Source organism: Pinus tabuliformis, chromosome 4_1 (genome assembly GCF_031772625.1).
Source record: "Pinus tabuliformis cultivar Carrire ecotype Pingquan chromosome 4_1, CPIR1, whole genome shotgun sequence".
Lineage (NCBI taxonomy): Eukaryota > Viridiplantae > Streptophyta > Pinopsida > Pinales > Pinaceae > Pinus > Pinus tabuliformis.
The window spans coordinates 199,121,578-199,136,106 of NC_142303.1; the positions used below are offsets into that span (position 1 = coordinate 199,121,578).

At 41.8% G+C, this 14,529-nt stretch overlaps 1 protein-coding gene across 4 annotated transcripts in view; it reads right to left on the minus strand.

Annotated features, from left to right (window-relative positions):
* SAC9 (sacI homology domain-containing protein / WW domain-containing protein) overlaps positions 1 to 14,529 on the minus strand; it is a 339,290-nt gene that overhangs the window by 291,901 nt on the left and 32,860 nt on the right. For all 4 annotated transcript variants that reach the window (XM_089419453.1, XM_089419451.1, XM_089419452.1 and 1 more), the window contains one exon: positions 1,594 to 2,186. In XM_089419453.1, coding sequence (XP_089275579.1) covers positions 1,594 to 2,186 — 593 coding nt within the window. The remainder of the gene's footprint in view (positions 1 to 1,593; positions 2,187 to 14,529) is intronic.

Consider the following 14,529-nt stretch of genomic DNA (forward strand, 5'->3'; position numbering starts at 1 on the left):
TTGCTTTCTTCAAGAGTATATTGAGAAAAGAAATGGAGCCCAGAGCACAAGCTCAACTGGAGCTAATGAAGAGTCATCATAGCCTCATGCCATCTTGCAGCTTGCAATTAAAAAGCATGGTGAAGGAAAAGAGTCAAAGGGTGGTAGAATATTTGAGAAGCTATCTTTTATTGATCTTGCTGGAAGTGAACATGGGTGTTATGAATATAATTTATATAAATAAATATAAATAATAGTCTTCATGACTGGGCATGTCTCTTAGACATGCCTTTCCAACTATCCTCCAAACTGACATTGACAGAAACAACTGAAGGATGGTCAGACCAGAGAAGAAACAGCTATTAGTGCTCAGCGTGGAGAATAGCAGAGACAGCATTCAGATGAAACAGCTTGGTGCAGGTCTGTGACCTAACAAACAGGGATGGCACAGCGCCCAGGTGCAGAGCTATCAGGCTTTGATACCACTGTTAGGCTGTGCAAACCAAATGAAAAAATAGGTGTGAATTACCATTTCATTAAGATGGTACAAATATAAATACAATGTTCAAACTTCAGACCATTGGATTCAACTTCCAAGGTATCTTGGACTCCCTGTAAAGGTTCATGTTCCACACCATAACCTTAATGGGTTAGGTGTCCAGCAGTTGATTTAAGAGAAACTCTCAAATTGCCTTTGACCAATAGGAGTAAGGTTTTGATAGGAAAAAACTCAGATACCCAGCTCCACCAAAGCAGAACTTTGTAACCAAAATTGAATTCATAAATGAAATATATAAAGCACACCAGGAGAAACTATGAAGGCCCAAACTAACTTTGACAAACCATAATTTTGGTAAGGAACATGCAAATGAATAGATACAATGGTTTAGAGATCCCGAGTTATAAGCTTCACATATGAACTCCTTTATTTCATATAAGTTGCTAAAGAGATTTGGATTTTCTTTTCTGAAAAATGCTTCATATATTACTTCAGAGAACAAATAAGTACATCAGGACTCAAAAGAGTTGTGTCATGAAAACAACAGGGATACAAGGAAAGTCCACATTGACAAAAGTTAAAAAATCCATAAAGCCCAGGCTTCCACAGAAAGATTTAAATTTTCATTTAATGGATAACAACTCTTTAATTAGCCAAGAAACAACTAGCTCACTGAAATGACAACAGCACATCATAAACTTGCACAAAGTTCTGATAAATTGAACACATCAATTTAGCCCCCGGGGCAGTAACCTCAAGGACTTTCTCGACAAGCCATAATTAAGAATGTATCCCCTTGCCTCTAGACCCTAGACCCTCTTCTGTCACAATAGGAGACTTTGATACATCAACTCCTTAAAACGGCCAGTAATACTCTATCTATCCAGACTCCAGAGTACCTCTCACTGCTGCTGCCCCAAGAGACCTGATAAGTGGGGCTTCGCATGCTATACCAATACCTATGGGAGCATATCTCATACCCAGCCCCAGAAAGAGAAGCCATCAAGGAGAGATGCTTGGTTTGGGCGAGTGATGAGAAGATAAGCAACGAAATACACCAATAAGAGAATTAAAACAATGTGTAACAAACAAGAACTTAAATATGAGAAACAAACCTGCAAAAGAATAACACAATGTCGTTGCAATCCCATTTCGTTAAAAGAAGATGACAACCACTGGTTCCAAACGAACTCTTCATCTGGATCCAAAATTGATGCAGCACTTGGAAAAGGCCTTGTAATATCTCTTGTCTCACAAAAGTAGTGCTTTCCATCAATATCAATATCTGCAAAGTCTTGAATATTTTTTAATTCCCCCTTATACTGAGGATGAGGATCTTGAAGATTAATTTTAATACACTGACTCTCTGCTACAGTGTAGACACATCCACCTCCTGGCAATTCTGGAATTGATGCTACTAGCTTTGTGGCGACTAGGAGCAATGCAAAGCTACCTAAAGCTGCATAGCCCAAAATTGCTCTGGCATGTACAGTAGTTTTACAAAGCCAATGTGATCCCACTGTTACAAAAAGCAGGGCTTCATCTTCAGAAGAGAAAATGTCAAATCCCTTCCTTGCTGTGTATTGAAGTGCCCCAGTTGTTGGATCAATGTATATAACTTGTGTGTCTCTTGTAGTTGATAAACTCACTATTATAAAATATTCATTAGATTCCAATTCCACGATAACCACAGAAGTGTCCCTATGAGCTGCATAAAAGGTAAAAACGTTTCAATCAGTAAAGATAAAATACAAAAAATAAGATAACACATAAATACAACCTGGCATCAAGACAACAAGAAATAGAAATCATGCAGCAGCATTCACACAAGTCTCTCATAGGAAAAAAAGAGACCTTAAATATTAGGATACTACAATGATTTTGTTCAATTATTATTAGTGATAGAAGGTAATTTCATGACAATAAAGTATAAAATATAAGGTAGGCTGTTAGAAGGGAAATTTCTAGCTACCAATAGATTATCAACGTTATAAATTCATGAACGATTATTATGAGAGGGTGCAACCCCACAGGTTGGATTCGTCAAATTTAACACATGACAGAGGAAGGCCCTGTGTACTATTGTCAATCGGATTAGAAATAAATCATTAAGATAAATATTCTTACATATTTGACACATTTTCCTTAAAGATCCATGTTCTTAATGATTGCATGTTGCAACCTATATACACATTCTCCTTGCAATTTTTGCTCCAAAAGAAAATATCTATAAAAAAATCTTATAAAGAAGCTCTATGTATCGATTTCAAGCTACATTCAACACCAACTTAGGGAAAGACTAACATATTTCAGGCAAGGCTGGAAAGATTACCAGTTGCAGGAAATAGCACAACAAAATAATGGCTCAGTGGCTTGGGGACGCAACACCCTTCATTATATTTTCAAAGCTAAGAAGGATTTCATCCTCAAAGGCTTCATCAAAAAGTCCCATATTCAGTGAGAAATAAGGGGCATTGGCACTAACAAAAGTTCAGGTCTAAATGAACAGACTTCAATTTAAATGCAGAATGAATGAAGAGGTCATATTTGCTTGCTATCATTGCAAATCCTTTGGTTTGCAAAGGGTTGATAGACTGTGAAGCTTGTGATTACCTCAGAGATTAGATTGGCAGAAACAATACTCAGTTACAACCTTCCATTTAACTGAAACTACAGCCATGCATCATTGTTCTGAAATGTATATGAAGGCCCTATTGTTTCATTTCCTCAAATTGTGCTGTTACAGTTCCAAAAACACACCTAGCTATACCTGACAGGTCTGCTTCACCCTTTACAAATGGCAGCTGAAAATGAAAACCTACAAAGCCACACCAAATCTAACTGACCTGAAATTATTGGACATCCCAAATTCTAATAGAACCCAGTCAGTGTAGAAAACGTTAGGCTGAGGAAAGCCATCAATACAAACCACTTTGGTGTTACTATTAGTAAAACTCACAGCCTATTAAAGCTTGAGGACATTTTGTTAGAGAACAAGAATTGGCAAACTGCTTTATTCAAATAGCCTTGTCAATGGTGGGACCTGCCAGTAGGGAAACCATTAACAATAACTGCTAAAAAGATTGTCTTGTTTATCACTTTATTGGTGATTTTTTAGTTACCTGCACTGACATTTCTAAACTGGACTTGATGAATGTCCCAAATCTGCTGGGAACATCCCAGGAAAGTGAACATTGCTACAAAAGATGGATAGTAACATACATAATTACAGATTTAGAGTCTAGACACCCATGCAAGATTAATCAATAGTAAAAAGCTTATTGTATTTTAGAATGGAGTATCTCCTGAGTTGAACTAGTATGATTAACATCAAGAGAGTCAGAAAATGTAGAAAATCACTGTGCCCATTCACCAACACTATTGCACATAATACATTATTATAATATTATCACATTATTAACTAGGAATTTTATGAAAGGTCACTCCATACACTCCTAACAGGGATAAGACAAACAGCTCCATAGAATGGGGGCATGATAGAGTACTTCGAATAAATAGTCTGTAAAAAAGGCAGCCTAATAATGGTTCAGATTTGGGTGACAGTCCAAATATTAACTGCCCAACCTCAAAACCCTCTAATGATTTGATATAATTCTAGCCATAACTATTGTAAATATACCATATGTTGCTCCCATATTGGGTACTAAATATTTAGAAGGCCTAGCCAGTTGTACTCGACTTACCTAATAATGACCAAGTGGAAGAAACATTTCACACAAAAGGAGGGCAGATGCAGTCTCCAGAATTGGATCAGAGAGTTCACAATCCATCCAAGCAATAAGAAAGATTTCCTTGAGTGGAAGAGAAAAAAGTATAGAAACTATATTAAAATTTAATAGCATATGAATACTGATAGATGAAACCCAATATATTCTCTATTATGGCTGAATCTTAAATTATAGCCCAACATTGCTGAAACAACCTGTGTTTCACAAGGAAAGGCATTGTAGGTATTTCTTAGGCATTGAAATATGGCAGAAGGTGAGCATTTTCATGTCAGGAGTAAAGTATATCAGGGGTATATCAAAGTTCAACATGATGAGTTGCAAGCCAACCACGACTCTACTAGAAGTCAGGTTTAGGTTACAAAGAAATGATGACTCCAATCTAACTGATGGATATCATCAATTGGTTGGAAGTTTGATCTACCTAAGTTCAAACTATAACTCAACCAGATACAGCTTTTGCAGTCAACTTGGTTTCTAGATTGTAATCAGATCACTGGGAGGTACATTCAAAATCCCTATGAGAATTCTGAGGTATTTTCATGGCAATTGTTTATGCGTTGTAAAAATAGGTCCAGATTTCAGATTGCTCAGATATGCTAACACTAGATTTAACCTTATAAATCAAATGTTAATCTACAATGTATATTCATGGATATCATTTGGGATGAGCTTGTTGGAAATACTGAGAGGGGGGGTGAATCAGTGTTCCTTTTCAATTGTTACTTTACCAGTTAGATCACTTGTATTTAGAATACAAAATGAACAATAAGAATAAATGTTTTTATTAATTTCTTCAATAAATCAAGTACAATATATGTAGGGCTCCAACCCTAGATGAAGACACCGATCTTCAATCTCCCAAGCTCCAACTTATATTTCCCAAGCACCGACTTGGACTTCCAAGGCTCCAACCTTGTCAATTTTGAGGCACCAACCTCAAGGGCTCCAACCCTATATCTGGTTCAGCCTCCGACCTGGTTTCTTGAGGACTCCGATCCTTTACGGCTTCAACCCTATCCTCCAAGGCACCAACCTTGTCTTTTTGAGGCTCCAACCCTTAGCTTAACTTTGTCAAGATATGTTTAGTTATACTTCACGGCTCCCAATGTCTTCTTCAACGAGCCTATCTTCAGTTATGTCATCACTTAACATCCACATCACATCATCAATGACAACCTTGTTCTCTTAGAAGGTGTCACCATTGCTCTTCATTGTACCCAAAACAATTTCTCCAAGTCACCTCATGATGATATCACGGTCTCCAATGATCTCCACAAATCTTCAATGTCTTCAAGGTACTCAAGATGTCTTTCAAGATTCTTCACTATGCTACACCGGGTCTGTTCCAAGAATTATTCATGTTGATTTGGGGTAGCATCGGATGTGATCTAGCCATGAAAATTGGTGGAGAGGCTAAAGCACATGAGATCTCCAAGACCCAGAAATGGTTTGGGCAGATTCTAACCAGTTTGGGAGATATTAAAATAATTAATATTTTTAATGGAATTCCTAAGTCTAAACTTAGGAAAAATAAAATATTATGGCTATTAATATAAAACTGGATTAGAAGGTTCCAAAAGACATGGATCAAGCCAAATCTAATCTTAGCCATTGATTAGAGATATAATCTCGGCCATTGAAGGACCAACAGGAAAAGTATAAGAGGAGGCTTGAGGGTCAGTTGAAGAACACACCAGAGTGATTAGTCATTCGATTTACTAGAGTGGGTTTTGCTAAGTAAAGTCGAATCAGTGATCAACAGCGAGGGGCAGTGAGCACTGGACAAAGAGGCAAAGATAGTGTCGAGAGACCAACGCAGAGGCAAAGAGGCAGACGCAGAAGCCAGAGCAGGCCATGCAGAGCCCAGCAGAGACAGCGCAGAGGCCAGAGGGCCTGCGTCATCCACACAGAAGGCAGCAGGAGTGACGCAGAGGGTCCCAGAGGCTGCACAGTGCCTCAAAGGGCTGACGCAGAGGCCAGGAGGGTTGACGCAGTGCTTCAATTGTGCTGGATAGGGTTTCGTGGGGCAGATTTTATGAATATCTACTTCTGAATAAAGAGGTATTACTGTCGGGTGAGCTAGTTTGGCACCCATTTGTACTCAAGGATATATTGCATAATAATATAACCCTCGGAATTGCTGCACCGATTTTCCCGCATTGGGTTTTTCTGAGGACGAGTTGTCCAAAAATAACAGTGTCACTTGTGTGTTTGCTATTCTTTCAGCAGTTGATCTGTAGATGGTTGAGACTGTTTTGTGTTTATTTCGATGTTTATATGTTTAAATAACTTGTTTGTAATTAACAAGTAGGAGAAATAAACCAGAAGAATACAAATAAAATTTCTAAAGGATAGACTTAGAAATTTCAACACTTCAAGGGTGTCTTCAATAACCGTGCCTAAACAAGATATCTCTCTACAAGCTCCTTGATTGATGCTTCAAAACCCTTCGCTGTCTTCAATGAATGTTGACACAAAGATAAGTGATATACTTACTTGTATGTCTTCAATAGGATGTTCAATTAGCTCTTCATTGTACTTTGACTTCACTTATGCTTGTCTTAGTCATCACAGTCCAAACATAGATGTATAAGCCCCTCCAAGATAGGTTGACTGCACACTGCTCAAGAATCCAAGTCACTGTGAGATAGGTACACCGCACCATAGTCACAATCAAGCAAATGAGACACCACAGTCCAGGAAGGAGATAATACTGTTGTCCGAGCTATTTGTTGCACAGTCGGAGGAAGGAGGTGACACAACAGTCCTTTGTTGCTGCACCAATCAACACTGTTGCACCAACCCGAGATATTTGTGCCCTGTGAATGAGACAGTCCAAGGTTCAAGGCCTCCCAGCTACTTAACTGAATTGTATTACAGGTCTGAACCAAGAGAGTAGTGTTGCATTGTCCGAGTTATACCACAGTCAGTTTATGCTACTGTCCGAGCAGTCATATCTGAGTCTCCTTCTCCACGGAATTTAGCTTTTACCACAAATCTGAGTTGTTTGTAATAACAATCAGAAGTATGAAGTCTTTTCCAACAGGTCTGAAGGTTGCAGTGCTACAGGTCACAGATCCGAAATTTCAGTGCTATAGATCTGGTTGCAGATAGGTCCAAAATTTATGAAGTAACACAGGTCCGAGCCTCAAGTTTGCAATTTTACAGGTCCGAGTTGTTGTGTGAGCACAGTTCAAGTTGTCTAGAATCCTAGCATTGTAATCAACCACGGTCACTGTAATCTTAAAGAATCTGAGCCACAATATCACTGAGAAACCTTTATCAAAAGTGCCCTTGTCTCTTCCTTCTTTTGTTCACAAGTTGTGAACTGTTCTTTCTCTTTTCTGTGTTGTTGACCGAATTGAATGATAGAGAAATGAGTTTCGGACTGTATATATATAGACTTCCTTGCAATGACAAATGAAGAGACACGTCTAAATAAGGAGGCCGACATGAGAGGCCTAGCACAGGTCGGCTCAAGGACCAGATTAATATCCCTAACTTAAAAAATCTATATCTCCCAAACTATTTGGAGTTTCGGGCCAAGTAAGAGCTCATTGGAAAGGCAAAATTATGCTCTAAAAGATGGTATAGGAATCATATTGAGAGGCTGCCTCTAAGGTAGTGAAAAACATTTTTTTAATGTGACTGGTCTTGAATTTTTGTGCATAAAATGTTTGGGACAGCATGAGGTCATTAATGGCTTCTTCATTGTTATGACTCCAACTATGTCTTTATATTATTTTCACGTCATCATGAAGTCCTCCATGTCATCATACGTCACCAAGTGATTCATTATAGTGTCAACATGTAATAGTGCAGCATTCATGTCATCACATAATGGTGTAGTGATATGTTATAGTGCAGCATCATTAGGAGAACTCCAAAATAGTCTTCCAATCCTCAAATGATCTCCAACCATGTTACCACCATCAAGTGTATGACATCATCAAGTGTGGTCATTCTTCAAGAATCTGACATCATTAAGTGTATGACTTCATATGTCATTAAGAGTTAAGGTCTAGAACATGAAGTGCATGCAACACTAGATCAAGGACTTCTTAAGACTTCTTTCATTAGTGGTTTGACTTTTTCATGACTTGACATCTTCATTGATGGTATCCTGTCAACCAAGATTCATGACATCATCATCTGGAACCAGGCATCTCAAGAACATCGACATCTCGGTCAATGCAATATTGACATCAATGACAACCTTGATTAACAGAGCTGATTGTTACAGAGTTCACTTGGCACATGGATGTGTCTATATATTATTCAGAAATAGGTGGATGGACAGAGTTCAAACAAATTACTTTCAAACAGGTACATGCACAGGATATATCAGGGGTACATATGGACAGTGAATTCAAAGAGATGCCCCCATACTTTACAGTTTCAGTGCAGTATTCTTCAAGAGTTTGGAAGGTTGAAGACCCCACGGGGTTGTGATCAAGGTGAGTTTGCGTTGTCATATTTTGTATGCTCTGATCATAGTTTTGGACACCCTTTAGGAAATATGCACAAGGCTCTGTTTCCAGGCAAATATAAGAAGTTGCTATTTACAGCAATTTATATTTGTAGCAGTCGCTTTTTTTATTAGATTTTGAAGAATGGTTTGATTACTGATATAATTTCATATTTGAGGACCCAGTTGGAGAATTTGACTGTGTTCTGAATTTCAAGAATGGGCTATTTTTAACAAATCAATAATTGCATGCTGCAATAATAAGTCTTGAGTTTCAAACAACATTCCCTATTCTATAATTTCACAAGAGTTAAACCAAACTGTAATGACCCATCTTGAATTAAAGGGAACATAGGGATATTAGCATGCACACGAGACATGCATATGATAGCTACATATGCATGCATTGTCTGCACTGCACTAGTATATACTATATATTAGTTAATATTTAGGATAACGAATTAACTATTGAAGTGAATACCTAACTCACAAGAATATAGTAGGGTACTTGATATATGTACCACCAACATAATATATATATATGTGTGTGTGTGTAATATCCCGAACCCGGAATATTCCTCAAACCCCAGCAAAATCTCAACCAGAAAAACGCACAAGCGGTATAGTAGCCGAGAAAATCACAAAGATATAATGACAAAGATATAATAGTAGTGTAGCAACAATAATGAACATGTGAAATATAAACAGATACACACGAAATGCAGCGAGAAATGCTAAGCCATTTTATTATACTGAGTAAAGGAATGAGTACAGAGGTGATTAAAAGGACGGCACCTCGACTTGCACAAGGAAAGTGAAGAAATACACTCAGAATAACAAAGGAATGGCCTCACACTGATCTGCGTCCCAGCTGCTGGAAAATTGTCGTGTTGTTGTTGCTGCTGGAAATCGAATGAGGATTTGGGACTGCTCCCCTCCTCAAAAAATGTTGAAACTCTGGAATCAGACTCTACTCAAGAAACTCAGAAAAACCCAGAAAGCTTTTCTGAAATGGCTAACCCCCGAAAATCACCCCCTTGGGGCTGCCACTGAATGAAACCCTCCAGAAAACTACCTAAAACTCCTGCCAAAACTCTCCAATATGTAAGCGCTGATCCCCTGCTCTACCTCTCAGCACAAATCATCCTGCAAACCCTCAACCCAAGCTCCTGCCAGAAAGAATTGCGTCCTCCTCTCAGTGTTATGCAGTCTTCCAAGACGTTGATGAAACTGCTGCTGAAATGCTAATGAAACTACTGCCGGAATACCAATGGAAATACCTTGCCCGAGCAGGCACTCGAAGTCCCCCCGAGCTAAGGGTGAGATCTCCGAACGGAGACACTCAATGCACTAAACAGTGTTGCAGACTAGCTAAACAGCCAACGTGCTCTAAGTGGAAATGACTATAACAAATGCTCATAACCGGAATGATCAAAATGAGGGAGCTCCTCTCTCTTTTATAGCCTTTGCCTCTCTCAATCCCAAGGCTCACCTCCTCCTGCATGATTCCCCTCTTGCCACGTGTTCCTTTCCTCCTGCGCAGTTCCTCCATGTGTCTGTGTGGGCTCCATTTCTGCATCCCCCTTTGGCCCCCTTGGCTCCCCTTTAAGTCACAACGTTGTGCTACTAGGAAGTGACTTTTTATTCTAAAAGTGAGTTATGTCCCCTTCCTCACTTTTTATTTACAAATAACTATAGAAGGCAAAAATCGAACAAAATCGAATATTCCAATTAGCCATGGCTAATTAGGAATATTACAGTCTCCCCCGGCAAAATGTTGCTTGTCCTCAAGCAACTAAAGTGATGGATGTTGTAAGATCTTCTCACTCTCCCAAGTGGCATCCTCATCCGGTAAATTCTTCCACCTCACCAAGAATTTCCAGACCGTCCTACTCCGCAACTGCCTCTCCCTGGTATCAATGATAGCCTCCGGCTGCAATAGCAAATGCCCCTCATCATCCATGGGTGGTAACTCATCTGTCACTGTCACCTGCTGCCCCAATGCCTTCTTCAGGCATGATACATGAAAAATGTTATGAATCTTGCTGCCTTGGGGCAGCTCCAACTCATATGCAACCTGTCCAATCCTGCGTATTACCCTGTATGGCCCATAAAAACGGGGCTTGAGCTTCTCAGCCCCCTTCTCGAACTGCCTCTCCACCCGACCCCTGTCAGCATACAGCTTCTGTTGGTTCTGTGCTATAACCATGTTATCCTTGAGAGCTCGGAGGATATCCTAACTCTATTAGATCCAAATCTTGGCTCTAGGAGCCCTGCTATCACCAAACATCACGTCAACAAAAGATAAAGGATGATACCCATATAAGGCATAGAATGGTGACATACCAATGGACATGTGATGTGAAGTATTGTAGCAGTACTCCCCCAGATGCAGCCACTTCAGCCATGCTCGCTGCTACCCACTGACATAGTTACGCAAGTAGCCCTCCAGCCACTTGTTAACTATCTCTGTCTGCCCGTCCGTCTGTGGGTGATAACTGGTACTCGGTGTCAACTCCGTCCCCACCAACCAGAAAAGCTCCTGCCAAAACCCACCCATGAAATGGTTGTCCCTGTCACTAACGATGGTCTTAGGAAGACCGTGTAGCCTGAAGATCTCTCTGAAGAACAGCTCGGCCACCTGTGCTGTTGTATAGTGTGCGGATATGGCAAAAAAATGTGCGTACTTTGTCAGTCGATCAACGACGACAAAGATACAATCCTTGCCCTGTACCATGGGCAACCCTGTGATGAAGTCCATCGAAATACTCTCCCATTTCCCCTCCGGAATGGGAAGAGGCTGCAATAAACCCGCAGGATGGCTCATCTCTCCCTTGTTCCTCTAGCAAACATCGCACTCCCGGATGTGTTGTAGTACGTCCTCCTTGAGGCCCTTCCATGAGAACCTCTCTCTAATGGCCCTGTAGGTTTTGGTAAACCCCTGATGTCCTGCCAAAGGTGAATCATGTGATGCCTAGAGTATCTTCTTCTTTAGCTGAGACCCCTCAATCAAGAAGATTCGGTCCCTGTAATAGATGATCTCATCGACCACCCTATACTTGTCATCTGCCACCTACCCATCCAAAACCTCACATGCAAACCTGTCCTTGGAGTACTCTACTAAGAGTCGAGCCCTCCAATCTGTATCCAAGCTCATAAGAGACAACGTCGTTGGTCTACGTGAAAGAGCATCTGCTACCACGTTATTCTTACCCTTGACATACTCAATGTCAAAGTCATATGCTTGGATCTTACTGATCCACTTCTGCTACCTCTCCTGTAGCTGCTTCTGCTCCAAAAAGAACTTGATGCTGTTGTGATCAGTCCTCACCTTGAACCTGTTACCCACCAAATACTGTCGGTACTTAGCTAATGCATGCATGATGGCCAGCATCTCCTTGTCGTATATGGAGTACAACCTCCCGTGCGGAAGGAGCTTCCGACTCTCAAAGGCTATAGGGTGACCTCCCTGCATCAATACTACGCCGATCCCCTCTCTCGACACATCACACTCCAAAACAAATGGCTGCATGAAATCTGGCAATGCAAGCACTAGGCAGCTGCTCATAACCTCCTTGAGCCTATCAAAGGCTCACTGTGCTATATCCGACCAACTGAAATCCCCCTTCCTCGTCAAATCTATCAAGGGTGCAGCAAGCTGCGAGAAACTCTTGACAAACTTCCGGTAGTAAGTACAAATGCCAATGAATCCTTGAAGTTTCGTCACGTTTCTCGGCTCCAGCCATTCTCTGATGGCCCTGATCTTCTCCTCGTGGACCCTCACTCCGTCGACCCCTATGATGTGTCCTAGAGACAACATCTCTGTCAACCCAAACTCACACTTGGAGAGTTTGGCATAGAACTGTTGCTCCTGTAAGATACGCAATACTGTCTCAATGTGCTGGAGATGCTCCTTCCAAGTCCTGTAAATGAGAATATCATCAAAGAATACCAACACAAACTTCCTCAAGTGATTACGGAAGATGTGATTCATGCAGGACTGAAATGTAGCTGGGGCGTTGGTTAGCCCAAAAGGCATCACCAAGAACTCAAAGTGCCCATGTGACACCTGAAGGCGGTCTTGGGAATATCCTGCTCCCTCGCGCGAATCTGATGGTACCCAGATCTCAAATCAATCTTTGAGAAGAAACGTGCCCCTCTCAACTCATCCATCAACTCATCGATCCTGGGTATGGGGTACCTGTTCTTCAAGGTCGTCTTGTTCAAGGCCCTGTAGTCAATGCACATCCTCAAAGTACCGTCCTTCTTCTTCACCAACACCACAGAAGAAGCAAAAGGACTCGTGCTCGGGCGGATATGCCCAAGAGACAGCAACTCCTGGATAGCCCGCTCAATCTCATCCCGATAAGCCTTGGGGTGCCTATAGGGGTGGTAATCACGGCCTGTATGCCCTGCTCAAGCTCGATGGTGTGCTCACACCCCCAATCCGGTAGCTGTCCTGGTGGAATCTCCCCAAACACTATGGCATACCGATCAAGGATAGACTGTATCTCTGGATGTACCGTCTGCCTTGTAGTCCCTGCCTCTGATGCACGCAGCTCCACTGCCCACTCTATGTCTCCCTTTCGGAAGACTGCCTCCATCCGATGAGCCGAAACACTCTGAGGCGGATATGTGTGTTGTCCCCGTATCTTCTCATGCCTCCCTATCTTCTCATCATCCCACTCCATCTCTCGGGTCTTCCAATCTGTCGTGACCTTTCCTAGAGTGATAAGCCATTGAACACCCAATATCATGTTGGTGTCCGAAATATCGACCACGAAAAAGTGGTCAGTCAATGTGTAGGTGCCCATCGTCACAGAAAGCTCTGGAACATATCGAGCACACGTCATGGTCTGATCTCCTGGGACCAAGACTGACAACCCATCGAAGCTCTCTGTCTGTATACCTCTCCGCTCAACCATCTGGGCATTAATGAAGTTGTGGGTCGCCCCACTGTCAACCAAAACTAATACTCGTTGGCCACGTACTGTCCCTCGTACGTGTAGCATCTGATACTTGGGAACTCCTCGCAATACTACAAGGGCCCCTCCGGTGGGTGCAAAAGATGCACACCTGCTGCTGGCGGTGGTGGTGGCAAAGGACCCTGTACGGCATGGCTATCTCCTGCCTCCACATCATCCTTGTCATCCTCTTCTCCACTGCTCTCGGAGAAGACCTCAATAAAATGTGCTTTACTAGCAACACATCTATGTCCTGGTGCCCATGGCTCCTGACAAGTGAAGCACAACCACTTCTTCTTCAGCTCCCTCCTGGCATCATCGTCAAGCTGTACTCGTCCTGGATTCCCCTTTGGAGGTGGAATCCTCACATCCTTCCCCTTAGACTGAAAGGTCTGTCTCTGGGTGTAAGGTGTCCGGGTCCTAGGTAAGACATCCTGTAAGTCCCGGGTCCTGCTGATAGCGTCCTGGAGTGTGGTTGGTCTAGTGGATCGGACTAAACCCCGAAGTGGCTCTGCTAACCCCTCAACATACATATAGACCCTCCGTGCCGTGGATAGGTCTGGCACCATCACAGAGACCCTCAAGAAATCTGCAATGTAGGTCTCTGGGCTCCCTGTCTGTTTGAGCCTTGTCAGCTCAACAAAATGCTGCTCTGGATCCCTCCGATCAAATCGCTCCATCAGTCTCCTGGTAAACTCAGCATATGTTGTCACTGTGGAGTGCCCTAGTGTAACCATCCCATGAAACCACCAATCCTGGGCCTCACCATCCAAATGCAATGTTGCCACCTTGATGGCCTCTGTCTCCGACATCTGGTTAAGCTGGAAATAAATGTCCAGCTTCTCCACCCAAGACTTTGCCGAACTGTTT